The sequence below is a fragment of the Kickxella alabastrina genome (assembly GCF_025024165.1).
Source record: "Kickxella alabastrina strain RSA 675 chromosome Unknown BX661scaffold_15, whole genome shotgun sequence".
In the NCBI taxonomy this organism is placed as follows: domain Eukaryota; kingdom Fungi; phylum Kickxellomycota; class Kickxellomycetes; order Kickxellales; family Kickxellaceae; genus Kickxella; species Kickxella alabastrina.
In genome coordinates this window covers 552,163-578,751 of record NW_026251486.1, presented here as the reverse complement: position 1 = coordinate 578,751, position 26,589 = coordinate 552,163, and the positions used below count along the sequence as shown (strand labels likewise).

General features: G+C 48.2%; 11 protein-coding genes across 11 annotated transcripts; 5 read left to right on the top strand and 6 right to left on the bottom strand.

The window, feature by feature from the left end:
- Positions 1–41: 41 nt before the first annotated feature.
- On the bottom strand, positions 42–501 carry BX661DRAFT_199250 (uncharacterized protein; the record flags this gene model as incomplete). The annotated part of the gene is made up of 1 exon (XM_051538308.1): positions 42–501. A coding segment is annotated over one exon (460 nt), but the record flags the coding sequence as incomplete, so codon positions are not given.
- A 2,226-nt stretch (positions 502–2,727) lies between these two features.
- Positions 2,728–4,781, bottom strand: BX661DRAFT_171914 (uncharacterized protein; the record flags this gene model as incomplete). Its single annotated transcript, XM_051533742.1, has 2 exons — positions 2,728–4,570; positions 4,705–4,781. 2 exons carry the CDS (start codon positions 4,779–4,781, stop codon positions 2,728–2,730), a joined length of 1,920 nt encoding a protein of 639 aa, XP_051390894.1.
- Positions 4,782–5,133: 352 nt separating this feature from the next.
- Positions 5,134–10,140, top strand: BX661DRAFT_184476 (Fanconi anaemia protein FancD2 nuclease-domain-containing protein). Its single transcript, XM_051536520.1, has one exon. It carries the CDS (start codon positions 5,238–5,240, stop codon positions 9,888–9,890), a length of 4,653 nt encoding a protein of 1,550 aa, XP_051390893.1. The 5' UTR covers positions 5,134–5,237; the 3' UTR covers positions 9,891–10,140.
- Positions 10,141–10,292: 152 nt separating this feature from the next.
- BX661DRAFT_184474 (uncharacterized protein) lies at positions 10,293–11,004 on the top strand (the record flags this gene model as incomplete). Its single annotated transcript, XM_051536519.1, has 1 exon — positions 10,293–11,004. A coding segment is annotated over exon 1 (271 nt), but the record flags the coding sequence as incomplete, so codon positions are not given.
- Positions 11,005–12,807: 1,803 nt separating this feature from the next.
- Positions 12,808–13,137, top strand: BX661DRAFT_184472 (uncharacterized protein; the record flags this gene model as incomplete). Its single annotated transcript, XM_051536518.1, has 1 exon — positions 12,808–13,137. A coding segment is annotated over exon 1 (286 nt), but the record flags the coding sequence as incomplete, so codon positions are not given.
- BX661DRAFT_184471 (uncharacterized protein) lies at positions 13,138–16,354 on the bottom strand. Its single transcript, XM_051536517.1, has 2 exons — positions 16,026–16,354; positions 13,138–15,861 (listed from the first exon to the last, which is right to left on the bottom strand). The coding sequence occupies exons 1-2, from the start codon at positions 16,217–16,219 to the stop codon at positions 13,218–13,220; spliced, it is 2,838 nt and encodes a 945-aa protein (XP_051390890.1). The 5' UTR covers positions 16,220–16,354; the 3' UTR covers positions 13,138–13,217.
- A 118-nt stretch (positions 16,355–16,472) lies between these two features.
- Positions 16,473–17,491, bottom strand: BX661DRAFT_184469 (ubiquinol-cytochrome C chaperone-domain-containing protein). Its single transcript, XM_051536516.1, has one exon. It carries the CDS (start codon positions 17,410–17,412, stop codon positions 16,633–16,635), a length of 780 nt encoding a protein of 259 aa, XP_051390889.1. The 5' UTR covers positions 17,413–17,491; the 3' UTR covers positions 16,473–16,632.
- A 180-nt stretch (positions 17,492–17,671) lies between these two features.
- On the top strand, positions 17,672–18,501 carry BX661DRAFT_184467 (NADH-ubiquinone oxidoreductase complex I, 21 kDa subunit-domain-containing protein). Its single transcript, XM_051536515.1, has 2 exons — positions 17,672–17,961; positions 18,072–18,501. The coding sequence occupies exons 1-2, from the start codon at positions 17,820–17,822 to the stop codon at positions 18,425–18,427; spliced, it is 498 nt and encodes a 165-aa protein (XP_051390888.1). The 5' UTR covers positions 17,672–17,819; the 3' UTR covers positions 18,428–18,501.
- BX661DRAFT_184465 (leucine-rich repeat-domain-containing protein) lies at positions 18,502–19,403 on the bottom strand (the record flags this gene model as incomplete). The annotated part of the gene is made up of 1 exon (XM_051536514.1): positions 18,502–19,403. Exon 1 carries the CDS (start codon positions 19,311–19,313, stop codon positions 18,504–18,506), a length of 810 nt encoding a protein of 269 aa, XP_051390887.1. The 5' UTR covers positions 19,314–19,403.
- Positions 19,404–20,062: 659 nt separating this feature from the next.
- On the bottom strand, positions 20,063–20,515 carry BX661DRAFT_184458 (uncharacterized protein). Its single transcript, XM_051536513.1, has one exon. The coding sequence runs from the start codon at positions 20,478–20,480 to the stop codon at positions 20,100–20,102; it is 381 nt and encodes a 126-aa protein (XP_051390886.1). The 5' UTR covers positions 20,481–20,515; the 3' UTR covers positions 20,063–20,099.
- A 1,913-nt stretch (positions 20,516–22,428) lies between these two features.
- BX661DRAFT_184456 (multidrug resistance protein 1) lies at positions 22,429–26,588 on the top strand. Its single transcript, XM_051536512.1, has one exon. It carries the CDS (start codon positions 22,509–22,511, stop codon positions 26,451–26,453), a length of 3,945 nt encoding a protein of 1,314 aa, XP_051390885.1. The 5' UTR covers positions 22,429–22,508; the 3' UTR covers positions 26,454–26,588.
- Position 26,589: the final 1 nt, after the last annotated feature.

Here is a 26,589-nt window from a genome sequence, read left to right as displayed (position 1 = left end):
GCGCCCATCGGTCTTCTGCATAAGCGCAACGACATCTGTACCGGTCTCGTTCTCCACCGGCATAAGCCGGAACCGTGCCGGAGTGAACCCCAACCCGGGGGTGCCCCTTTTCTTCAACTCCCTCGACCGCTGCCGCAGGATTCTCGCTTCTGCCAGTCCGCGCTCCTCCTGCGTCACCGTCGTGCGATTAATATGGTCCCGCGCGCTGTCGAATTTAGCACGCTGGTCGCGCGATCGGCGCATGCGTGCCTCTAGGTGCTGCGATTGGCCGCCGCTGCTGCGACCGCCACCGCCCTTGGCAGTCTGCAGGGCGGTGAGCCGCATACGGTGCGTGCCTTTTTTGAGGTCGGCCCATTTGGATCGCCGGTTCTGCTGCTCTTTGATTTTCTCCTCACGTTTGGCGCTTAGCGGGGCACCAGCCAAGTTATGCGTGGTTGTGTGTATGAGCGAAGCATGTCGGGGCGCGAGCTGGAGGGGCCGCGCTCGGAGCGCTTGTAGCATCATTGTAAGCATACCGAAAAATGAAATTAATATAATATATACGATGGAAAATAAGAACTGAAAGACGAGAGAACAAAAAGTGTTTTTTCATTGTTTTTTGTGTAAAGATCGTGCGCAGGAGGAAAAATTAATGCTATCTTGAATCGTTTTCAGTTATTTTTTGATTTTCAATATTCTGAAAATTTTAATTGCGTAATTCTGATTGTCACCAAGAATTTGAATTTATGCATTAATCCGATAATTTATGATTTTAATTATGTTTTGTTCAACGTTTTGATGTAGATGCTTGCTTGTGGCAACTGGTTCCCAAATCTAAGGAGCATCCGCCTGCCCAATGCGACCTCTACCTATTTGCATAAACTATGTGATAAGTTGAGGATGGTAGAATTTTTAGGTCCGATTTTAAAAGAGCTTGTCTCGCCATCACCCATCAGTTTATTTACTGTGATTGACATCCAGCATACTTAAGAAGTCGAAAATCTGTTGATGCTTTGTAATTTTCGGGTGCTTAATGATCCTCATTTTTGGCTCTCTCAGACGTCATTACACCTTTCTGGCATCCGCCACACATACACTCGTTGACCTACTCGACGTTGAACATAGTGCCTGGAATAACATGGATAAGCCGCACAAATATTTGCAATATGCTGTCAACCAATAAAAAAAAGGTGGACAAGGTTTCTGAGACCTTGGTTGTTAGCCCCTTGGTTCAGGGTGATTTTCATAAAAAGAGCATGTTACTGCCTCGTTTGGCCACCATTGTTTCTTTTTTAGAAATTGCCTGTCCTCAGTTCTATAAAGTGAAGGTGTGCAGTGGCTCTAGTGTGTTTGATAATAATATGCTGGTTGCTGTTGTGGTGGCCAACACACATTCCAAGACATTATCTTCCCTTTTCAAGAATCAAGATTGCTCTCATGGCCGCTATACACATTTTTGTTATTGCTGGCTGACATCAAGGAACACCATGATGTTTACAGCGCTGTGTGGGCAGCGCTGTCCCTTTTTTCAGTTCTTTAAGTAATTTTTGATACTTAAATATATTAATTTAGATCCACATTTTTATAGAGCACGACAGCTGTCGCTGAAGACACGTTTTCCTCCAAGCATACTTATTTTATTAAATGGACTAGCATATAAATAATATAAGAGTTGGTTAACGTTTTGTGAATAAAACAATTTATACAAATAAATACATTTTGTACATTTTTTGCAGATTTTCATCCGTACAAGCATCTACAGTGTCATTACTAAATGTCTTCCGCTCCGAAAAAAAATTACCTACAATAAGTCGCACCTTGCAGTCTATTAAAAAATAAATAGTGTCTACTTTTCCCAAGATTGTAAAGCCTTTGCCTTTTGTCATTTTGCTTTATTAACTCTACCAACATTTTTGGTTTTAAACAAATAATTGGCCAGGTATTATTAATATGCACATGCCAATTTTGTCGAGCATGCATATGCCAAGCCTTTTAAAAAGGGTGTAATTATTTTATATATAAAGAAATTTGCATGAGTGTTATAATAAGAGGGGGTGTGAGGAGCACTAGTTATCTAGTGTTAGAAATGTAGGGGTGATTTTATAAAAGGTTTTATTATTGATGTTTCTAAAATACTACTAGGGCCGGCCTCGTCTTATATATATGTCTGGTCACCGTCCTTGTGCACTCCGCCAGTTGTGCACTCCGTTGGCGAGAAATTGTTCTTCTGCAAACATCCCAGTCTCTGATATGTTATTGTTGTACTCTTCATTTGTGTACGCCCATTCGAATGCACTGCAAAACAGACAATGTATCCTAGATGTCAATATTGGCACCTGATTTAATACACCATGATCTAGTCCATATTCGATCTATCAGCATGTGGATGGAAATCTGTTTCAGGATTCTCAACTTCATCATCCACTTCCATGTCCTCGGGCTGCGCAACATTTGCATACCCATTTTTATTGTGTGTATTTTTCTAAGCACACATCCAATGTTTTCAAACTTTTTTATATATATGGTTTATTTTAAGCAATGTACATTGGTGCTAAGCCAAGTATAAAAAAACCGTTTTGGACATTCCGCCAGTCATAACGCAGTCAAGCCCACACTTCAGGGCAAGACAATGTTCGGAATTAAAATATCTTGTATAAAATATTTTTGACAAGGTTAAATTGTCACGAAAGAAGAGAAAATAGAAGCGATAAAAAAAAGAATGGTACAAAGAGTGAAGGAAACTTTTATTTATTCAATGTCGCTGTCGCTATGCTCGGCAGCAGCACTGCCACCGCTCTGTACATTCTCCGTGACAGATTCCAGTGGACTGACATGCACGTAATAGAGCTGAGCCGGATGCGTGCCGACATTCTTAATAGAGTATGTGTTGTTTCTGGGCACCATAAACTGGCCCAGCATTCCCACACGAAACACAGACCCGTGCACCTGGACCTCAACCTGTCCCGAAGTGACCAGGTAAAACAGCGTCCTTGGGCCCGCAGTTCTCGCGGGTTTCTGTCCGCCGACGGCCATGGAAATGACACCCGAACTGGCATCCACGGAGCCCTCTGATTGTTCAACAAACAACCCCATACCAACCTTGTACTTGTCCTTCTCTGTGTCCATGTTGGACCACTCGATGGACTGGCGCGAAATGGCTATTTCCTGCGTGCGTTCCACACCATCGCCCATCAGGACCACCTTGGGCCGCTCGTCCACGGGGATATCGTCGTTGTCGTCCATGTCATCCAGCGAGCGCTTCGTCGATCCCCTAGCCTTGGCCTTTTCTGTATACCTAGGCCCATAGCGCCCCGACGAATCGCCCTTGACGGGGAAGCCGTAGTTCTCATCATCGTAATAGAAAAATTGGCCGCGGTCGGAGGGGTCCAACTCGCTGCGCGGAATATGACGAAGTGATGGCAAGGAGTGCTTAGTGCGGCGCCTCTTGGCGTACTTTTTCTCTTCGGCAGTTTGGCGCACTCGCACGACGTTTTTGAGCTTGGGCACGGGGACGCCGGGTAACGGGCCGGAGCTGTACTCATACTCGACGTGCTCGTTGCGCCAGTACGCCAGGGGCTGAATCGTGGCGCGCGTGCTGCGCCGTATGGGCTGCTCGGCAGACATTGACTTGGCTTTTATCTGTTTCTGGCGCCGAGGCTGCTCTGCGGAGTGGTCGACGGATTGGTCGCCCGACTGGTCTTCGAGAGTGGGATCCTGCTCTGCTTCAGACACTTCAGGAGCTGGCTCTTGTGAATCGGGGATCACCTCATCCTCAGGCATCTCCTGCTCGGGCTCCTGGTCGGGCACCTCGTTATCATCTTGTTCGGGTTCACTGAGGTTGAACTGCGGCTCCTCCTCCTCCTCATTGTCATTGTCGGCGGCAGATTCTACGGGACTCAGTTTCTGGTCGGCGTCCTCCACATGCACATACCTCTCCTCTTCATTGTCATTCTCATCAGCCTTATTCTCCGTGGCACTCGCTCCGTTCAACTTTTTTCTCGACTGTGTCTCTAATGGTCCAAAATTCAACTCGTCCGTGCTATCTTCGGGACCAAAGTTCAGCTCATCGCCTGGATCCGCTCTCTTCTGCGTAACGCCCATAGTGACCCTCCTGTTCTTGACCGGCGAATTGACCCACGATTCTCTCTGCACCTTGCTCTGTACCATAGTCATTCTCCTACTCGCACCCGTTGTCGCAACCGGGGCTTGCGATAGCACAAGCACTGGAGCTGGCGCCGGCGCCGGCGCAGCCACAGCGGTGGTAATGGTGGTTTCTTTCTCAGTAACGTTCATAAGTTGCGCTCTCAATGTTCGGGTTTGCAGGGGCGTCGGGATGGCCTCGTCCTCCTCCGCATCGACTCTGAGAATAGGCCGCTGCTCGGGCGTGCCCATGTCAAGGGCCCCCATCAGCGTATCATACGCCGGGATGCTGCGGATAGGCGTGGGGCTGAGGAGTGCGTGGAGCGTCTGTGGCTGTGGCTGTGTTGGTTTGGCGGGCTGTGTTGGCGAGGTTTTATTGTAGAATTCGACTACGTTTTCGAGCCCGTCGTTGTCAACGGTGACTCCGCCAGCAGCGCGGACGCCAGTTTTTCTAATTGGTATAAAAATACAAAGCAGAAAAGGTAGTGTTAGTTTGCATGCATGCGTTTGTTTATAGAAAAAAAGTAATTGGATTGAACACTAACTAATTCTAGTTCTTGTTTTTTCTCTGTGTTGAAAACGTACCTGCCGGTTACGCCAATGTCGCTGAAATTGTTGCGCATGGCTGGCGATTTGGCTCGCCTCGAAGTCCGATTGCTCATAATGTGGAAATGAAAGTTTTAAATGAAAATATATAAATATATAAAAGCGTGCGAAAAATAAAAAATAAAAAATAAAAAATAAAAAATAAAAAATAAAAAACGAAAAATGAAAGTGATAACGCGTAAACCGTTTTTTATTTTTTTTATTTTGATTCTTTTATTTTGTATCCCCGCGTCCCAACTGACTTGTGTAATTTTACGCCAGATTTTTTTGTTTACACCAAAAGCTCACAAATGATCGCACCTAATCGCCGATCAAATCACCAAGCAAGCAAACATGCTCGCTCGCTTGCTTACTTGCTTACTTGCTTGTGTAAATGCGCAGTCTTTGTTTTGATCGATCTCTTCGCATCAAAAAATGAAATATTCCAGGTTCGCACGAGCGTTGAATTCCAATTCACCCTTTATATTTATTTCACGACAACACATTCTATAGTTAATATTATTTTGCTCACAATGCAGTTGGAATCCTGCTCGGACATACTCTTGCGGTGCGGTATCGAGATGTTCAGCGACAAGGCGCCCGCTCTGCACACGTCAACGGCGCTTTTCAGATACAAGCTTAGCGAGGCGATCCGGCAAAACGCCCAAGTGTCGCAAGTAGTGGGCGACTGCATCGAGGGTCTGCTGGCATCGGATAGCATCGCTCTTTACCTTGACCCAGTGACACAGCCGCAGGAGGACCAAGTGCGAGGTGTGTACGGTCAACCAGAAAGCCTTGTGCGGCTGCTTCTGGGCGTCGACAGTTTGCAGTCACGGCTGATCGGCCTGCTTCTGGACAAGTTTCCTGAGTTCATTGGGACTGAAGATCAGCAGGCCGCTGACGAAACCAAGACGTCGATCAAGGTGCTCCGGCAGCTGCGCTGGCTCGACTACATTGTCGACTCGGCCGAACTGACAGAGAAGCTTCTGGAGACACTAGGGTTTGTGCCGGCCGAGATGCAGAGCGAGATTGTGTCGGCGCTCCCGGACATTATCTCGGACTCGGACAACACTGAGGTGTCCAAGGTTCTGGCTGGCATGCTGAGCGATACACCCGAGCTTATGCTGCCGCTGCTGGAGACGCTTGGCAGCCTGAACTGTGGGCCGGTGCTGCTGCAAGACGCGCGCAGCTCTGTTATTGGCCATCTCATCTCGGCCGAGCCGCTGGATCTTCCGGTCATGGTCAAGTTTCTCCTGCACTCCGTCACAAGCGATGGCGCAGCGTCGCTGATCTCGCGCATCCGCAAGAGACTTGATCTGGACTGCATTGTGCTCGCGTCAAAAGGCGGCGGCAAAGATGTAGCGGCGTCGGCGAACCACTCTCCGGACGTGCTTATCTTCGACGTAATCGCCACCAGCTTGCGCTCGCACAAGCACCTGCGGGATGCCTGGCTGCGCGTCATTGCTGAGGACACAGACAAGGTGGGCACACACACAACGCTGGACTTGGTGGTTCTGCTGATTCTGCACCAAATACCCGCGCACACACGGCGTGTCGAGACGCTTCTGCGCGCGAAGATCGACTCAACAGTTTCGGGCTGCGTGGCGTACACGCCGGTCCTGTTCGAGGCCGTCATTGCGCGGTTTCCGGCGGTCTTTTCGGCGCACTTCCCAGCGCTGCTGGCCGTGGGCAGCTGGCTTGTCCGCACGAGCGCGCTGGGCAGCCAGGGCAGCCGCGTGGCGGCAGGCATCCTGGCGGCAGCGTTTGCATGCATGGGCATGTACCAGCGGCAGGAGATCGCCGGCGAGCTGGCTGTGCACATCGGCAGCGGCAGCGCTAACGAGATTGACACGGCAGCGCGCATCTTTTTGCGGCTGGCGCAGCGGAACCCATGCGAGCTGCGGCCATTCGCAGTCTTCATTAAAGGCCTCCTGGACTATGTCGACAATCTGCCGCTGGAGCACGTGCGCGTGATCTTTGACTCGCTAGGCATTCTCTCGACGCTGGGCCAGGGCGGTGCAAGCGACAGCATATTCAGCGACCTGTACATTTTTGTGCGCAAGCAGCTGGCCAGCGTGTACCCCAAGTACAACCGCATCGGCATCGTTGGCACTGTCTCGCTGCTTCGGCAGCTGGGCGCACCCGAGCATACGGTGGCCGACTCTGCGACTGCTGGCAGCTCGACGCAGGCGGCGTCGGCAGCGTCTATCAATCTGCAAGCGTTGCGCCGTGCCGTGCAGTTGTTAGAGATGCTGATGGACTCGGCGCGGCACCAGTCGTGGGCCTTCGTCTCGATGACCTACGACGAGCTCGCGCACATTGTCGAGACCAGGGGCCTGCACGCGCAGCTGCTGACGTGGCTGCACGAGAATGTGTCGTCGACGTTTGCCACGCACTTCTTGGCCGACCCTGATTTGCTCACGGAGCGCTACGGGCTGCAAAGCCCGCCGGCGCCGGCGCTGTGGCTGGACGAGGAGGAGCCTACAATTCTGGACATCCTCAACCACAATGGTGACGCGCTGCATTTAGACGGCGACAAGGCAGAGCAGGGCGTACCGCGACTGCGCGGCTGCCTGCTGTCCTGTCTGCCGTCACTGCTGAGGCTTATCCAGGTATGCGAGAAGGCGCTGGGCGATGGGTCTCTGGGCGAGATCGACGCCCTGCTGGTCTGCGGCCTGTACATTCTGCCCCCAATCTCGCCCACGGGCACGCACCGCCCGGACGACGCCTCCGACGACTGCTCAGCCATGGTTGCGGGTTCGACGCTGGCCGATCCCACCGATCAGCGCAGCGACCTTATTGTGCACGCCAACACATGGACTGCCGAGCTGCGGCTTACGCTGTGCTCGTCGCTGTATGTGGCAGTCAATTGGGTGCGCGAGCTGATCAACGCGTTTGCCGACCAGCACTCGGCTGAGATCCTTACGCACGTTGCGCGGCGCGCCAACCAGCTGCCGCATATTGAGGCCAGCCTGATGGCTATGGCGACATCGCTTGCTGGGTCGCCACATGAATTCCGCCCGATGGTCAGCGGCCTGGTTGCTGAGCTCGCTGACGCGCCCAGCATGCGCACGGTGGACGGCGCATCGCTGAGACTGAGTCGCCCCGAGTTAATCAGCGCTCAGGGATCCAACTTGGCCGACCACACGCACACGATGGACCTTGGCGGGCTGCTCCTCTCGCAGGATGACACACGCAAACTCATTGACGGCACCCAACCATTGCTGTTGTCACCGTCCGGGGTGGATTCTGCGGCAGCGAAGCGTGGGCGCAGCAAGCGCAAGTTTGGCGCATCTGCCGCCGCCGGCACTGCGCATGCTGGTGCTGCCAGCACCGGGGCAAGCGATGATTTCTGTAAATCGCCGCACGTGTATCTGCGTGAGCTTGGGTTCTCCGCCTTCCGCGTCTTGCTCATTGGCAGCAGCGACCTCGATGCACCCAGAGCTCTGCTGAGTGCGCCGGCCTTGGCTCTGGTCGTGCGCGAGCTCGGCTCCATCCTGGGCGTCAAGCTCGTGCGCCATACTGAGAACAGGCGCGGCTTTGGCGTGCGCGCGCCCACCCACTGCAACTTGGCAACGTTCGGCTCCAACACGTCGGCCAGCTCGGCCATACAGATTGTGGCCGGTCTTTTGCCGCTGCTGCCGGCGCTGCTGCGCTACTTGGCGGGCTGCTTGGCGGTCAGCGCACAGCACCGCGACAACATCCAGATGGGCGCCGCCCTGGACAGCGCCAACGCGCATCGCCGGATTATCTTGGACGATGATGGCGATTTGGACCAGATTGACCAATGCATCGACGGACTATTAGGTGTGATGTCCTCTGTGATGCACTGGGACGGCTTGCAAAGTGGTGCAGCAGAAACAACAGCCATTCTGGGAGTACTGGCCGCGCAAGGTGGGCACACAGATATGGCCGAGCTGAAGGACCTAGAACCCAACGCCCTGGTCCGCCGCGCCTTCGACTATCTCTGGTCGCTTACCTCGCTGATGCCCACAGCGCAGCACAGCACTATTTTGCTGCGCATTCTCATTGGCGCGCGCACACTATCCACCCACGAATCCACTGCTGCTGCCGAGGAAGCCAGCTGCTTGTCCGAATCAGAGCGCGACGAATCTATGGACGGGTGCATCAGCCGCCTGGCGCAGAACATTCTGAATTACTCAGACAATGGAGTGAAACCTGTGGATCTAGAATACGTGATTGCTCAGCATATACTACGGTACCCGCACAACCGGCTGGATCTCATCCACCGGTACGCCACGGAGACGCTCCCCGGCTTTTTATCCGGCCAATCAACCGAAACAACGCGAGCAACGTTCCCAACATACTACAAGGCTGTCCTGCATAGTCTCGGACAAACCATCAAGACCACGCTATGGTCACAGTCCTCGGCGCTCCTCTACGCCAACCGCGTGGCGGAAAGCTGGCTTTCTCTGAATAAGCTTACGCAACAGCAACTGGATCCGCAACTCCAGCGCACCATCCTCCATTTGGCACTAAAATCCGGTCACACGCTGATAGACCACATAATCAAGCTCATTATGCCCACTATGGACTCACTCTTCCTGCTTCACAGCGAGAGTATCCTAGCTATATTCAATCGAATCCAGAAATCCACACGGATATTGCAGAATATATGCAACCACTCCAAGGTGGCCAAGGACACAAAGCTGCAACAGGTTGTGCCACAGATCAAGAGAAGGCTGGAGCAGATGGTGTTTTTGGTGGTGGCATTTATGGAGAACAACTGCTGCAGGGAGGCTGTTAATTTGGGGAATTTGAAACATCGCGATATCAGAGGCCAGGTTGTCAGTTCGCAGATACCTAGGATGGAAGGATCCTCTGAAGACGAAGGAATGGAGGAGGAGGCAGAGATGGCCGGGATAGCAGAGATGGCTGGGATGGCTGGGATGGCTGGGATGGCTGGGATGGCTGGGATGGCGGAGATAATGGACGTGGATCGAAGGGAAACAGAGCTCAGACTGATCAAGAGATATCAGTCGAGTGACAATATTTCTGGCTCTGCTGTTGGAGCCAGCAAGAAGCAGGCTAACCTTGTCAATCGCAAAAAACAGCTGATTCAGCGTAGGGATCGGAGGGCGATGGCCATGAGGAAGGGAAATATCAGGCACCGAAACAATACACATGACGCCGAGGAGGAGGAGGAGGAGGAGGAGGGGGAATAATATATATATTGTCAAGGGTGTAGATGTTTATAATGTTTACAAAACAAATTAAAACATTCGAGAGACCCTATTTTCGTATTCCGCTCTCCTATTTTTTATTTTAGTTGTTCCTTGCAACATCAAAATTCACCTTTGTTGATACTTTCTGCTTAGAAGGATGTTTGGTTCAAGCGGTGTTCTAAAATTCATTTTTTATATTTACCCTCTTTGTATTCTCAACTTTGTATCTATTAAACAAGCGATAATAAAAGAAATACTAAAAATATAAGCAGTAAAGTGAGACATAGGAGTTTTTTGTAAACAATTGTGCACATGGTGAATGTAACAAAGACAAAGACAAAACAAATATTGTGCAAGGCTTTAGGTGGCTGAGTGCAGCTGTCCAGAAATTAATATTATTTTTTGTTATTTTTTCACAGCACACTAATAAAAATGTTGAATAGAAATATATATATGAAACCCAGCCATCTTGTTTCATATTTTTCTTTAACTTTTTTTTTTACTCCATCTTTATAGTAATTTTTAGCACTACTTTTAAAAACTATAAAAATGAAGTTCCTTGCATCTGCTCTTTTCCTCACTGCCTTGGCTGCTGCCCAGACTTTGACCAATACTGAAAACAATCCTGAGGGCTGCTACAACGACTCAATCGCCCCTTCATGTCCCATAGGCAGGGCCTGCATGACTGTTCAAACTCCTGTATTGGTCTGCCCTTCAAAATGCGGCAATAATGTGCCAGCTGGTTGTACCAAGCGCTGCAAGCCCTGTCATACTGAGGTCTGCGCTGAAGTTTGCATTTGCGAGCATATTTGCCCGCTAAAGTAAGGTTTTCAGTTTGGCACCATCAATTTTTATTGCTTTTTTTGCTCACCGAGATATATGAATTATATTCTTAAAGTTATATAACAAAATTCTTAAATTTTACCGTATTCTCAGAATAAATTTACACATGGCCTCTACCAGCGCAATCGTAAAGTATATACAATGTTTATAATGTTATAGGAGGGGGTGTGAGGAGCACTAGTTACCTTTTATAAAATCGCCCCTACCTTTTAACACTAGGCAACTAGTGCGCCTCACACCCCCCTCCTACTATAACAATAATGTAATTAAATAATTAACGACAACAATGATAATAAAAAGACATTAATAAAGAAGAACTGCATAAAATATTTTCCCATGGAAGGTAAACCATTGTGATTAAAGAGTAAAAATAGGACATAAATTGGCATTTGATCAAATAATTAAATATTAAATGTGAATTGAAAAAAGCACAACCTAAAATTAGATTAAGTTGGAGTAGGGTGTTTGAATATTTTAAATTTTTGCGCAGGAGCCCCTCTTTTTAGCAATTCCGCCCCTATTTTTAACTGACTGCCTTTTATCACATTACAATACACGATTATTTACAATGTTCTACTTAGAATATACTTAATTTGCTCATGTGATGTCTGACTACACAGATTTCTTACTCTACTTTCACTTTCATTTTCACTTTTACTCTTTTTATTGCTCCTTTTGGCTACAAATGCAATGCTACATGCGTTACTAAAAATAGTTTTTTTTTTTAAAAAAAAGGTAATGGTATGTGCATGATAAAACGTATTCCGAACATGTGTATGCGTGGCAAATATAGCAAATTGTGGTCAAAATTAATGTATGGAACAAAAAACCAAGCACATGTGTGCCGCTGTCCAAATAGTAGTATCTGCATATCTTTGCAATTGGATTTCCATATATATAATAAAAATTTTGCTTTCTTTATTTTCATAAAGCACACCAATTGAGCTGATACGAGATCTTTGCCAAATACTATAAAAGCACGTCTATTTCCTTTGTTTTCTGTTTATTTTTATTATCGCCACTTTTACCACCATTACTATTGTCATTTTTGTTAGCACAATAAAATGAAGTTCTCCATTTCCGCCCTTCTCTTCGCTACCCTGGCCGCCATCCAAGTCTCAGCCAACCCCAAGTGCCAGCCCAAGGGCTGCTACAATGATGAAATTCCTCTTCCATGCCCCGAGGGCAACTCCTGTGCGGCTGTCCAGATCCCTGTGTCGGCCTGCCCATGGAAATGCGGTGATGTTGTGCCGGCCGGCTGTGCCGAACGCTGCAAGCCATGCTATGACATGGTTTGCCCTGCTCTCTGCATATGTGAGGTAACTTGTCCGCGCAAGTGATATCCCATTTCTATGATCAAACTCCTACATATTTTTTATTATAAGTTGCAGAAATATTTATCTAAATGTTAAATGTCTTATATTTAATCAGTTATTACCTGAATGAAGCTTTCCTTTTTTCCTTAATAAATGCTCAACTGATCAAGGGCATAAAAAATGAAACAGTAATTAGCCAAAGTTCAAGCGATTAAGCCGTTTCTGATAAGTGATAAGCAAAACAGACAACCTCCTTTATTGGATTAAGTAATAGAACTATAATATTAAGAAAGTTTTAAAATCTATACAAAAGCACCCTTACCTACTCCTCCCCCAATTTTTCACTGGTTGTGTTTCATGACAAGATACTCCACTATTATATATTGAATTCTAATCATAGGAAAGGGTTTTGTTCAAGTGATGTTTGAAACCCATTTCATTTTTTCGCATTCACTCTTACTCTCGCGCCTTTTGGCCTAGACAAACTTTAGAAATAATTCATTCAGTATTTAAAATGGCATATTAAAGCATGGGTTCTGATATGTATACACATGGTAAATATGACAAAATACAAAACACAATACAAACAAACACATGCTATACGCCACCTCCCAAACAATTGTATCTGCATATTTCTTCCATCGAATGTTTCCCTACTTTATAAATCAAACCTATTAGTATGTCACAAAATATTTTTAAAAATCACATCCGTCATTTTTACTTATTAAAAATCTTCTCTTCCTTACCCATTTTTCACCAATCCTAATATTACCTTTTTAACTCAAATATCACTAATGAAGTTCCTCACCATTGCTCTTGTATTCGCTTCCCTGGGTGCCATCCAAGTTTTGGCTATCCCCAAGTACCCATCCCAGGATTGCTACAACGACTCAATCCCCCTTCCATGCGCCGTAGGCATGGTCTGCGCGGCTGTCCAAATTCCTGTTTTGGCATGTCCTTCGAACTGCAGCAACGCGGTGAAAGCCGGCTGCACCAAGCGCTGCAAGCCGTGCCGCACCAAGCCATGCACCAAAATCTGCACTTGTGAGATTGTTTGCCCACTAAACACCCCCAGTTTAGAGTAAATATAGTTATATTCTGACTTTTTGTGTTGTCAAATAATTGATTTAATCCCAAATGATATTTATTAAATTATTCGATATTCAGCTCACATATTCAACAGCGCTGATTTCCTTCTCCGCGCCTTCGCGCTGGTAGTCAGCGAGCTGGCCCCAGCAAAACGAATGGGCCTCCGCTGCATGCTCTGCGAGGACTCTGGAGCCTTGATGGTCACATTCTTACCATTTGCCCTGCCTCCGTTCTTAATATTGCCATCGTCGTCGTCGTCACTGCTACTACCAGAGTCAGATTCAGAGTTGGAATCGGAATTGCTGGATGACGACGAGTCGCTGTCGCTCTCATTTTCGGGCGACGGCTCCCTTGTCTGCTGAGGCGTCGCTTTGGCCGAAGCTGCAGGCGTACTCTGCAAACTCGACGTGACCCGGGTGGCCGCGATTTTGGCCATCTTCTTGCGCATCTCATCGTATGGCTTCTCCTTGGCCATCTGGCTGATCGACATGATACCAGAACCCTCTCTTCCCAGCCCAACCCTCTGCGTCTTGGCCAGCTCCAACACGCCGCTGATCCTCCGCACAGTAATGGGAGTGCCGAGGATCGGCAACTTGGCCAGCTTGCGGGGCTGACTGTCGGAGTCGGAGTCGGAGTCGGAGCTGTCAGATTCATTTTCAACCGCCAAGGGCTTCCGCAAATGTATTTTGCGCCGCGAGGGGCTGATGGGTGTGTCGGGGACTGCGTTGTCCAATTTTTTCGAGGGAGTCAAGAATTTGCTCGCATCGAGCGCCGGCGGCCGCTGCTTCGACTGCACTGGTGTTTGCGGCGCAGCAACAGACATGTGCTCCGCAAGCTTGCCCTTGATGACGCTGATGGCATCCTTGTTGTCACTGGCTCCAGCACTGCTGGTGACCTTGGACTTGACACTTGCTCGAAGTTCGGATTCAGTCTCGGATTCAGTGTCGCCGTCAGAGTCGCTGTAATCATCCGATTCGCCCGAATTGGACTCGCTTGCGCTGCCGGATTCTTCGTCAGATGACTCCGCTTCGTCCTCGTTCGCCTTAGAATCTGCAACTGAAATGGAGTTTGCAGCAGACTCGACCTTGACGACCACCACCCCATTGTCGCCAGACGCCTCCTCTTCCTCGGATTCTTCCTCCTCCCCCTGCTCCTCCTCGGCGCCAGGCTCGGCCTTGACAATAAACTCGTCGGCCTCTTCGTCGCTGGACTCTTCCTCGTCGCCGGAATCTTCGTCCTCGCTGGATTCTCCCTCCTCCTCCTCTTCCTCCTCAACATCGGGCTCGGTCTTTACGACAGCCACACCGGCCTCCTCTTCGCCGCTAGATTCTCCATCAGACCCTTCGTCAGACTCTCCCTCCTCGACCTCGACTTCAGTGCCGGGCTCAATCTTGACAGTAGTCTTGTCGGCATCCTCTTCATTTGACTCATCCTCCTCCTCATCCTCCTCCTCATCCTCTTCCTCCTCCTCGCTGGACCCTTCAGCTTCTACGCCAGGCTCGGTCTTAACATCTTCTTCGGCAGCCTCGTCGTCGCTAGACTCTTCCTCATCGTCGGACCCGCTATCCTCGTCGCTGGACTCGTCAGCTTCGGCATCAACCTTGACTTTGACATTGTCATCGTCCACTTCCATAGCACTGCCATCGCTGGACTCTGCCTCACCGGACTTCTCCCCCTCGCCTGTGACGTCAGAGCTCGGCGTGGCAGAAGCAGCCGTAGCTGCAGCTGCAATTTCCGTGTTGGCAGTGCTGGTCGGGGCGACAGACTCGGCGTCCATTTGCGCCGAATCAGAATCAGCATCGGCCTCAAGCTCAGGCTTGGGTTTAACGGCAGCCTTTTCCGTCAGCTTAGAAGCCGCGGGAGTAGTGCTGACCAGATCTTTAGTTTGGTTTTTGGCGAGCCGGGCGCTGCTCCTCGTAGTTGGCGGTGATGTGACTGCTGCGTTGTGCGCAGGTGGCTCGTTGTCGTTGCGGCTATCAACCCCATCTGCCTGCTCGCTAGATGGCTCCTCATTGACACTGGGATTCAGTTCTGCCTCTGGGTGGGGGTTCTGTAATTGATAAATATGCTGGCCAAGCTCGGGGCTCATCGCCTCGGAGTGCGGCGTTCCACCGACAATGTCAAGACCAACACCGGAGATATAGCTCGGAGCAATTGCCGAAAACACATGTGAATCCCGGTTGATCAAAATCCCGGGTCTTCCAGTGCCAGGCAGGCTGTTTTTGATCACATTTGTGCGAGATGTGATTCCCAACGCAGCGGCAGATGTAGCTGCGGAAACTAATACATTGGTAAACTCGTGCTTATCGCCAAACGACCCGAGCTCCGGGCTTTCGGTACCATATCTGCGCTGGTTGGTCATCTTGGACGAAGAGCTATCCAGACGAATCCTCTTTGGCCTATCTGTTGATCTCACAATGCCATCCGGGCTGCATCCGTTCCTAGCAGCCACCTCGAGCGGCATTGATTCTCGCCTGTCTATCAGCAGCGGGACCATGTCCCGACAGGGAGTAAGTATGTAGCGCTTTCGCTTCGGCCGGACCGCAATCCTCTGGTGGTCATTCGAGGTGCTAAGTAACGCGGATTCCGGGAGATCGTCCGACACCGATAGCTCCTTCATTGCTGCATACACCTCGGGGCTCTCATCGAAAACCTCAGAGACAATAAAGTCGTCAGAAACGTCGCACATGAAGGAGTCGCGCAGACGAACCACCTTGTTGTGTCTATCAGTAGTAAAAGTAAAATAAAACAAACACGGTGATAATAATATCCGTTTGTATGCAGTATTAGCAGGCGAACAGGATATTAAAACAACGTGACTCCCCTCAACAATGAGCAAGGTGGTCAAGCAACTGCGGCCTTTCGACTGGAAATGGAAAGAACCTACCCGTCTTCTGGATAAAGCTTGGCAAACAACGTGTTAATGCCTTCACAAACGTTGCGAATGCTCTCGTTCTCGTACGCAATGTATATTAGTTTGCGGTAGGGTAGGACATTCTCGTCCCTGTCGTAGGCATCGAGGCCGACAAAGTTGACCCGCAGCTTGTAGCGCCGCGGACCGCTAGTCGTGCGTGGGGACATGTTCTTGTGATATTATTGTCGATGTATGTATTTTGTGCAAAAAAAATTTAAAAATGTAGAATTCAAAAGAAAGAAAGAAAGAATTTAAATAAAGAAAAGATGGAACAAGTAAAAAAGAGGAGAGGGTGCTTGGATGGTACCATGGACAAGGAATTAAAAAAAAACAATTTATGCTCGACTGCAATGATTTTCTTTGACGCATGGTGTCATTTGGCTTTCCAGATACACAAAATTTTTGAGTTCCATTTTTGCAACGGCCAGATGCAACTGCCTAGCAAAGCCACTCAGCTCACTGCACCTCAATATTATCCCCTTCAAAAAAATTTGGCATAAGGAAAGATGATCGCATAATTGATTTTTTGATTTTTTTTGCTTCAGATAAAGACAAAGATGGCTCAATAAAAAGATTAAACCTATTTTTGCTCGCTGATGGACTCAAAGACAAAGTTGCCCGAGGTAATCTCCGACAGTTCGCACTTGTCAAGCCTTTGCAGCTCCTGGCGCACATACCGGACCACGGTGTCGATCTGCATTACGGCCTCGTCGACAGGTACCAAATTGCGCCAGATGGCAGCAGCCAAGACAGCGTCCGACCGGGCAAAGCCCTCGTCCAGTGACATCACGGTGCCCTGGAAGGACTGAACCAAATCCTTCAGTGTGTCGTTGATGATGCGGCCTGACTTTATGCCCGACTCGCGCATCTTAGCTTCGGCGTCCTGGAAAAACTGATCGATCAAGCCCTGGTTGTAATGCTTGGAATTGGTATCAGCACGAATGCGCACCATGGCCATCCACACGTACAAGGACGTCGTGGAAAACCACGTTTGGAATGTCTCTGGAAGCTGGCACTCACCCACCCAGAACTCCTTAAAGTCTGGGTATGTGCTGCACGATTTGTAGACCATTTTACCGATGGATTGCGCCTGGTATTGCGGCAGGAACCGCTTGAGCAGGCTGCGGAAGAATGCCGCGTATTTCTCTGGAAGCACATGTTTGGGTGGGCTGGTTGCTGGTGGTGCTGGCTGTTCTGTGCTGTAAGTAAGGCGCTGCTGCACGCATGTGTTTGCGCTTTGGCTCTTGGCCAGGGCCAAGACTGAAACGCCAGTTGTCCTGGTGGCTGCTGTGCATAATGCGCTGTGGTACCGGGCGGCCGGAGTGAAAACGGTCTTTAGCAAGGAGGCGCTGCGATTCATTTGAATTTTAGTTTGTGACGAGTATATATATCGTAAAAGGAAGGTTTTAAGAAAAAGTACGAAAAGAAAAAAGAAAAGGCTGATGTTGATGTTTGAGATCGTTTTTTGGGCTGGGGAAGGGGAATATATGAGAATGAAAATTAAGCCTCAGCTGTAAATACTGATTTTCTGATCACCTATCTCTGCAGATGATCAGCCAAACCGACACAAAACACACGCCCCACTCACAAAAAAATCGAGTATCTTTTTTGCAGCTAATATTTTTTGTGACTTTTTAGTTCGTTTTTTTCAACTTTATTTTCGTTCAATTCAACCTCTGTTTATTAAAAATCTTTTAGTTTTGTTGAACTGATTAGTATTCTGCTGTACTTTATTTTTTATTTTATCTACTTTCAATTTCCAGTCAAATGCAGAATCTTCACAAGGCGCCATACCCGGTCATCGACACTGACCCCAACTTTAGCCGGGTCGTCCGGTACTTCCGCCCGACCGACTACGCCGTTGCCGCCTCGTTGACAGCATTGGGCCCCGGTTTTATGTACTGGATGGGTAAGCATTGTTTCTGCTGTCTCAGGGTCAAATGAGCACAAATTGAGCTTTTGCCACGCATTTCACCAAAACTAAAACCTTCAATTCCGCGAACCATTTACATTGTGTAGAGAAGTACCAGCCCTCAGGCAACCCCGGTAAGCCGCTCATGCGTGCGATGAAGATTGCCGGCGGCATTGGCGCCATGGCAGGATTCCTGACCGCATACATGATGGTCTCGGTGCGTTTCTGGGGACTGTCGGAGAACTCGCGCGAGATCAAAAAGTACCGCGTGGAATACGCCAAGCTGAAGGCCCAGGGCAAACCCATGCACGGCGTGTCCAACATGCCTCTGGCCCTGCAGCGCACATCAGCCGCATACTCGACCGGCGCGTTCTTTAATTTTGATGTCATTCCTTGGTTCAACTTTGCCAGCCACCCGTACCACGGCCAGAGCGAGGGCGTCATTCCTGAGGAGGACAAGTAATAAAAAGTATAATGAATTTTTGAACTTGCCAATTCTCTATCACCCATAAATATAAAAACAAACTACAATTTTTTATTCAGATAAACTCTTCCATGGCTTCGACCTGTGCCATTTCTTCGCGAATCCGTGCCTTGAGTTCGGCGATACTCTGCTCGCGCTGTATGTCCTCTGCGCTCTTCTCTACCTCTTGATGCTGCTGCTGCTCGCCGCCAAGGACTGCGTCAAGGCCCTCTCCGGGAACAAACACGTTGCTCGCCGCCGCCACCGATTCTATAGCCAAGATGTTCTTCGCCAATTCCGAAATGCCGCCCTTTCCGTCCTCAAACAGTCTCTTCGCCTCGTTTCTCTCATTTTGTCCGATTTTTTCGAAATCCAACACCCGCAGAGAGCTCGAGAGCCGCCAGACACACCACAGCCGGGCATGCGGTTTCCGCATAACTGGATTATTAACCAGTGAGACTATCTCCAAGCGGCCCATATTCCTTAGTGGTTCCAAGTCGACCAAATCGCCGATATCGTTGTTTGTCAAAACCAGCGTTTGCAAATTCGGCATGTACTCTGCCAAATTCCGCTCAACCGACGCTATGCGGTTGTCGGCCAGGTACAGCGAGTGCAGGCGCTTGAGTATGGGGAAGTTGCCCAGGATTCGGATACTATTGTCGCACAGATTGAGAGAGTCGTTGAGATCGCGCGCGGCTCCCAGATTTTCTATCAGTGAGATCTGGTTCCCGCTTAGATCCAACTCGCGGTCCTTTATCGCGTTAATGTATGTGGGAGAGTTGTTGATGAGATCTGCGGTGAGCTTCATTTTTGGTGGAGTGGTAGTAATGGCTGGCAAAAATAAGTTTGCAGTTAATATACGTGCGAGAGGGTTTTCCATGTTCATTTTAACCTTTAAAGTTTTTATATTGAGTAAAAGGTTATGACTGCAGTCACGTGTATATTAAGTATTTGTTTACTAAAATATATTAGGAACCAAATTGAATCAATTCAAATTTTAAAGACTAGACTTGCTAAAGTAGTGCCATTTAATTCCTCTTGTTGCACAGACTGGAGATATGGAAGTGGATGTTGAGGTCGAGAATCGCGAAACAGGTTTCCACCTGCGTGCCAATTGATAGGGTACTAATTGGATCATGCAGGCGTAAATTAGGGAGGCATTACATTGATGCTCAAACATGCTCCCTACTTTGAAATGCACACGTATGAGTGCACACACGCAAAAACCACAACATTGACTTGCCAAGATACCGGTCTGCTCGCAGAAGATCTAGTTCTCACCAACGGAGAGCACAATTGACAATGTGCACAACAAAGGCGACAAGGCACATATATAAGATGAGGCTGGCCCTAGTAGTATTTTAGAAACATCAGTAGTAAAATCTTTTATAAAATCACCCCTACCTTTTAGCACTAGACAACTAATGCTTATCATACCCCTCTCTCACTATAACACTCTACTTTTATGTATTTTGCTCTTGCAGTCTCCTTAAGTTTTTGAACTTTTTTGTTAAGCTCATTGTATTTATTGCATTTCATGAACATAACATGTGTACAATGATCGAGAAGATCATCTGCAATTTGGATCCTGTCATAAGCACCTTCATTTCCCCATCAGTCTTTAAATGTGTATGCCTTTATTAAATATAATCGAAATTAAACTCAATTTCAATTATCCACCTGCAACCTCTTTGCAATCAATGTGCACACAGCCGACACGCTGTGTATTCGGAACACAGAAGCACTTGCTGCACAACTTGTTGCCGCTGCCTGCGCTGTGAATCTGACCGTCATTGTTAGCAAATGTCTGCGCAGCGTTAACCAACCACAGGAAGTGCTCATCGTGAGCTTTTTTGCATTTTTGGAAATCAGTGTCATAGATTTCTGGCTCGCCATATACTTGCACATCCGTATGCCAAGTTGGGTATTTATCGTTATAGTTTTTAAGTTTCTGCTGCCTTCTCGCCAGGGGAGTTTTGGCAATGGCTGGCAACTGACCAGCAGCCAGAGTTGAAATGATGGAAATTATATAAAAAGATATATGCAATTGCATTTTTGGTAGATATTTGGAGATGGAGCAAGAAAAAAGGACTTGTCTCAAAAATGCAACAAAAATACAAATATCACTTGGCCGACGAATGGTAAGCGTGATTTGCATTAAATAGTGTGTGCGTACTACTAAATTTTTATATTTGGATACGGCCTCTGAATAAGAACTAAATATAGTGTTTTCATTGTTCTAAACAATGAACAAATGTTTTTTGGAACCAGAAAACACACAAATAATTGCAATAACGGCGCAAGTGATTGGGAATTTATTTTCATTTTCAACACGTAACAGAAAACCCGTAAAAAAACAAACTTTGCTCGTACAACCATATCTGGGTATTTTATTGTTTCCCCGTGTCAAAAACTGTTTGTAAACAACCCTGTGTTAATTTTTAATGCATTGCACAGCGTGAAATATTTGAATTGTTGGTTAATATCAGCAGTAATTGCGTTTGGAAATGGAATCGGCCAATTCTGTTATTAATTTTAAACTAGTAATATGTTAAAAGAAACTAAAACTTGGTACAATTTGCTAATAATGTTATTTAATCGATGATCAAGACGATTATAATATAGCCTTGATTCGTTGAATAAATCTACACACATAAAAAATAATGGCTAACATGGCATTTTCTAATTTTTTTGTTGGCCAGTTCTATTGCAAAGACATTCAAAATGGAATACCTTTTTTCACGTAATTGTCAGAGTAAAATAAAAATAGATGGAATGGAAAACGCACAAACATACATGCATTAGTTTTAAAAATGATAGGAAAAGGGCAAGTGACCAATTAAAAGGTGCCCGCATAGAAAGCAGAGCCCATAGAATATTTACTCGCGCATGTTTTTAAAATTTTGTATTAAAAACTGTGCTATTAGCGTAAAATAAAATGCATGTGCGCATACATGCGCTCATTGGCCTTATACAATTGCTTTACAAAAAGAAAACACGCGTACAAAAATGAAAACCTTTTCTAGTATAATTGCAAAGTATTTGCATACTTTTATTCATTATTTGGGAATAGAGAATTTGCCAGTTGAAAATTGTTTTGTAAATTGCACTAATAAAAGGTTTTGGCTCGGGCTTTTCGTTTTTTTAAAAAAAAACATTCTGAATAGTATAAAATGTGCACTTTTTGGCAGCCAAATAAATTTTATAATTACACATTTGCACACTTGTACGCTCACAGCTTTTCAAACATATATATCTCAAGGTTTTTTAGATGATTACTATTTATATTTTATGTAACCCTGCATTTAATGATTTGAGTTATGAAGAAAAATTTACAACAGAAAATGGCCCGTTTCTTAAATTTTCTGTTATAGCAAAAAAAATGTTAGTTGAACGTTCCAAAATATCTTCGGATACCATCCATAATGCGAAAGATAAAGATGGCAACAAGTGTATATTGTATGTTGTGTATTTTTCGGAATATAAAAATTTGTATGGAAACTTGAAAACTAAGATATGTAATGACTACAATGTGAAGTTGATTCCTAAGGCTGCTTAGAGTATACCATATGATAATAATGTCTGCATTTCAGGCAAGGTAATGGAATAGCAAGCGTTTGGTGTCAACAAGAATGGAGATAGCACCAATAACAAGGCAGCAGACATTCACCCCAGTTGTGTATTGTTACTTTTTTATTGTCTTGCATTTTAGTATATTAAATAAACATAAATAACCATTTTGATTTTGGTTTTGGTGCTTTGGACCAAGTGTGTGGTTATTGTGCCAAATTGGCCATTGTGACATTATTTAGCTATTTGAAGGCGGCTTTGGTTTTTTATTACTGTTGTGTATTTCCAAACAATCAAATTTCTGCATAAGGAAAAGGAAACAGCCAAGCTTATTGTAATATGCATGCAGGATCCAACAGGTAGACAAACAAACACAACCTTGACATAATTATTTTGCTTTTTTCGTTGTTTTGTTTTCTTCACCACTTTACTTTACTTTACTTTACTTTACTTTGCCTTACCAATATTTGATTTTCAAACCCGCATTGTCGAGCTAAAACAAGGAGCGACAATGACTGCAGACCCGCCTATTGAACTCGCCGAATTTGGGCCGGATTTGCCGCATACTGAACCTGAAAAGACAAGCAAGTATAAGCTGTTCGGCAAATCCACGGGTGCCAAGGGACAGGTAAAGGAAAAGCAGCCAATGGTGTCTCTGGTCCAGCTCTTCCGATTTGCTGACCCATCAGACAAGCTGCTGATGGTCATTGGCACGGCAGGAGCGTGCGCAGCAGGCACAGCGCTGCCACTCATGACGCTCATTTTCTCCAGTTTGACGGGCAAATTCTTGGATTTTAACTTCGATAGCAGCGGTGGTGACAACCAAAAGTCGCGAAACTACCTTGACTCTGAGACGCGGCGGTACTGCCTGTACTTTCTAGCACTGGGACTAGCCATGTGGGTCGTTTCGAGTGTGCAAAAGCTAACGTGGAGCGTGTCTTCGGAGAGAATTGGCAGGCGGATGCGCGAGATGTTCTACATTTCGATTTTGCGCCAGAATATCGGCTGGTTTGATGAGCTGTCGACCGGCGAGCTGACGACTCGCATTTCAGCGGATGTTAATATGGTGCAGGAGGGGATAGGCGAAAAGTTCAGCTTCGTCGTACAGTACGTCGTCACTTTTGGCACAAGCATAATATTAGCGTTTACAAAGGGCTGGCGGCTGACGCTCGTTGTGCTCGCTGTGTTGCCGGCCATCGTTGGGTCGGCCGGGCTGATGGGTATCTTGCTTGCGGAAAACACTGCGGGTGGCCAGGACTCGTACGCAGAGGCCGGCGGCGTGGCTGACGAAGTTCTGTCGTCTATCAAGACGGTGATGGCATTTAGTGGCCAACAGCGCGAGCTGGAGCGGTACAGAACAAAGATTTTGGTGGCGCGGGCCAAGGGCCTGAAGAAGTCGCTGGTTCTGGGCCTGTGCTTGGGGTTCATCATGTTTAGCATTTATAGCGTGTATGCCCTAGGGTTCTGGTACGGCGGCAAGCTGGCACGGGAGGGCAAAATGAGTCCCGAAACGGTACTCAACGTGTTCTTTTCACTGATAATTGGCGGGTTTTCTCTGGGCAACTCGGCACCAAGCATTTCGGCGGTGTCCAGTGCGCGCGGCGCAGCGGTCAAAGTGTACCAGGTGATTGACCGGCAGTCTCCGATTGACCCGGTGGACACGGACAAGGGCCTGTCTGCAGAGAATATCCAGGGCGACATCGAGCTGTGCGACGTGGATTTCTGGTACCCAACTCGCCCGGATGTCAAGGTTATGCAAGGATTCAGCATGCACGTGCGACCAGGGCAGAAAGTAGCGCTGGTCGGCGAGTCTGGATGCGGCAAGTCGACGATGATCGGACTGATCGAGCGGTTCTACGACCCCGAGAAAGGCGCAGTCAGGGTCGACGGCGTGGACGTGCGCGAATACAACGTGCGCTCTCTGCGACAGCAAATTGGCGTTATAATGCAAACTCCCGTCCTCTTTGGGTACTCGATTTTCCAAAATATTGCCTGGGGTGCTATCGACGCTGAGGGCAACCCGCCAACGCGCGAGCAAGTCGAGCAAGCGTGCAGGGATGCAAATGCCCACGACTTTATTATGGACCTTCCCGATGGCTACGAAACCTTGTGTGGCGAGCGCGGGGCGCTGCTTTCGGGAGGGCAGAAGCAGCGCATTGCCATTGCCAGGGCGCTGGTGCGCAACCCAAGGATTCTGCTTCTAGACGAGGCCACCTCAGCACTGGATTCATCGGCTGAGCGCATTGTACAGGATGCCCTGGACAAAGCTTCAGCTAATCGTACGACCATCACAGTGGCGCACAGGCTCAGCACCATCAGGGACTCGGACGTCATCCATGTCATTTCCAAGGGGCGTGTGCTGGAGTCCGGCAGCCACGAGGAGTTGATTGCAAGGCAGGGTGCGTATGCGCGCCTGGTTGATGCCCAGCACTTGCGCCAGGCGCTGGAGCAGGATGTCGCGCAGATGAACAGTGTTGTATCGCCGGGCGGCTCGCCGCCAGACAACGCCAGCGATATTATGGAGATGCCAGCACCAGTGCCAGTTCAAACAAAGCGCACAAACACGCGCAGGTCTTTGCTGAAAGGCACCTCTATCCAGCACACGCAGACGGGTGCGTCTATAGATACTGAGTCACGCAGTGTCACGTCTGAGGCTGCGGACAATAGCGATGCTCAGCGCATGAGCGGCAACGGGTTGCGCTCACTTGTGCAGCTGGTTATGATGTACCGCAAGCACACTATAATGTTTATTCCAGGTACCCTGATGACAATGATCGATGGAGCGTCATTCCCATGCTTTTCGCTTGTGTTTTCGCGGATGATCGTGGCAATGGCAATCCCCGACAAGGCGCAGCAGCGACATGAGGTCAATCTCTACGGCGGACTGTTCTTCATGTTTGCCTGTGTAATATTTTTTGCCATTGGCGGGCGCAACCTCTGCTTTGTCCGGGCTGGTGAGCAGATAACCTTCAATGTGCGCTATGATATGTTCCGAGCAATGATGCGGCAGGACGCGGCGTACTTTGACCGCAAGGAGAACGGCACTGGTGCGCTAACTTCGCGGCTGGCGACCGAGGCGGCGGACATCAACAAGGCCATTGGCGAAGCCCTGCCGGCATTTATTGCCGGCGCAACGTCACTACTGACGGGCATTGTCATTGCCTTTATCTACGACTGGCACTTGACCCTGGTCATTGTTGCCACGCTACCTTTTCTCACGTTGGCATTTTATTTTGAGGGTCGCGCGGTGTTTGCCTCGACGAAGGCTATGAAGGGCGCGTACGAGAAGGCGTCACAGGAGGCCTCAGAGACGGTGGCCAATATCCGCACGGTGGCCTCATTGACACGCGAGCACACCTTCATCGAGCAGTTCCGCAGAAACAGTGTTGAGCCGTACAGAAACGCCATCAAGAACCACTATTTTGGCTCTCTCGGCTACGGGCTTGCGCAAGCCAGCATGTTCCTGGTGTATTGCCTGGCATTTTTCGTCGGCTCGCGGTTCATTCTCCGAGGATATATCGATGTGCAAGCAATGTTTAACGTCATGTACGCCATTGTATTTTCGGCATTTGCGCTTGGGCTGGTCGCGCAGCAGTCATCGGTGGTTACTAAAGCACTAATCTCGGCTGACAAGCTAATAAATACGCTGAGCAGTGTACCGACCATTGACGCGCAGTCGCAGGAAGGCGCGTGTCTGGAGCAGGAGCGGGCCAAGTCCGTGGTAGCGCTGGACAATGTAATGTTTGCGTACCCGACGCGAGCTCAAGCACGGATTCTGCGCGGAGTCACTCTTAAGGCAACGCCTGGGCGCACCATTGCATTGGTTGGGCCGTCGGGATCGGGCAAGTCTACAGTAATTGCACTTATCCAACGACTCTATGATGTTCTTGGCGGCACAGTCAGCGTCGAGGGCACAGATGTACGTGAGTGGAATGTCGAGAGCCTGCGCAATAACCTTGCGCTGGTCGGTCAGGAGCCTGTTTTGTTTGACTACACTATAGCTGAAAACATCGCATATGGACAGCCCTCGGCCACGCAGCAAGAGATTGAGGAGGTGGCCCGTCAGGCCAACATCCACGGGTTTATCACTGAGTTGCCTGACGGGTATGCCACGCGCATCGGACAGACAGGTGGTCAGCTTTCAGGTGGTCAAAGACAGCGCATTGCGATTGCCAGGGCGTTGGTGCGCAACCCAAAGATTCTGCTCCTGGACGAGGCGTCAAGTGCACTGGACTCGCAGAGCGAAAAGCTGGTGCAGGAGGCCCTGGATAAGGCGACAATGGGCCGGACAACTGTGGTTATTGCGCACCGGCTGAGTACTATCCAAAATGCCGATGTTATTGTTGTGTTCAGGCAGGGCCGAATTGTCGAGCAAGGATCGCACGAGGAGTTGATCGCACAGCGTGGGCTGTACAGCCTGCTTGTTGCGCAGCAGTCTTTGGAGATCAACCACTGAATTGGAACCTGATTGGGTTTTGATTTTTGATTTGATTGCAAGCTAAATGCGCAGTTTGGAAAAGTGCGCCTTTTTGTGTGCTAAGCGGCGATCCGGTATTTATACTTTTTTCTCTCTTTTTTGGTTTGGTTTACTT

Coding starts and splice junctions, on each gene's coding strand:
- BX661DRAFT_184476 (XM_051536520.1), top strand. CDS start 5,238: ATGCAGTTGGAATCCTGCTCGGACATACTCTTGCGGTGCGGTATCGAG.
- BX661DRAFT_184471 (XM_051536517.1), bottom strand. CDS start 16,219: ATGTCCCCACGCACGACTAGCGGTCCGCGGCGCTACAAGCTGCGGGTC. Junction 15,862..16,025: donor AAGCTTTATCCAGAAGACGG/GTAGGTTCTTTC, acceptor TACTACTGATAG/ACACAACAAGGTGGTTCGTC.
- BX661DRAFT_184469 (XM_051536516.1), bottom strand. CDS start 17,412: ATGAATCGCAGCGCCTCCTTGCTAAAGACCGTTTTCACTCCGGCCGCC.
- BX661DRAFT_184467 (XM_051536515.1), top strand. CDS start 17,820: ATGCAGAATCTTCACAAGGCGCCATACCCGGTCATCGACACTGACCCC. Junction 17,962..18,071: donor CGGTTTTATGTACTGGATGG/GTAAGCATTGTT, acceptor TACATTGTGTAG/AGAAGTACCAGCCCTCAGGC.
- BX661DRAFT_184458 (XM_051536513.1), bottom strand. CDS start 20,480: ATGCAATTGCATATATCTTTTTATATAATTTCCATCATTTCAACTCTG.
- BX661DRAFT_184456 (XM_051536512.1), top strand. CDS start 22,509: ATGACTGCAGACCCGCCTATTGAACTCGCCGAATTTGGGCCGGATTTG.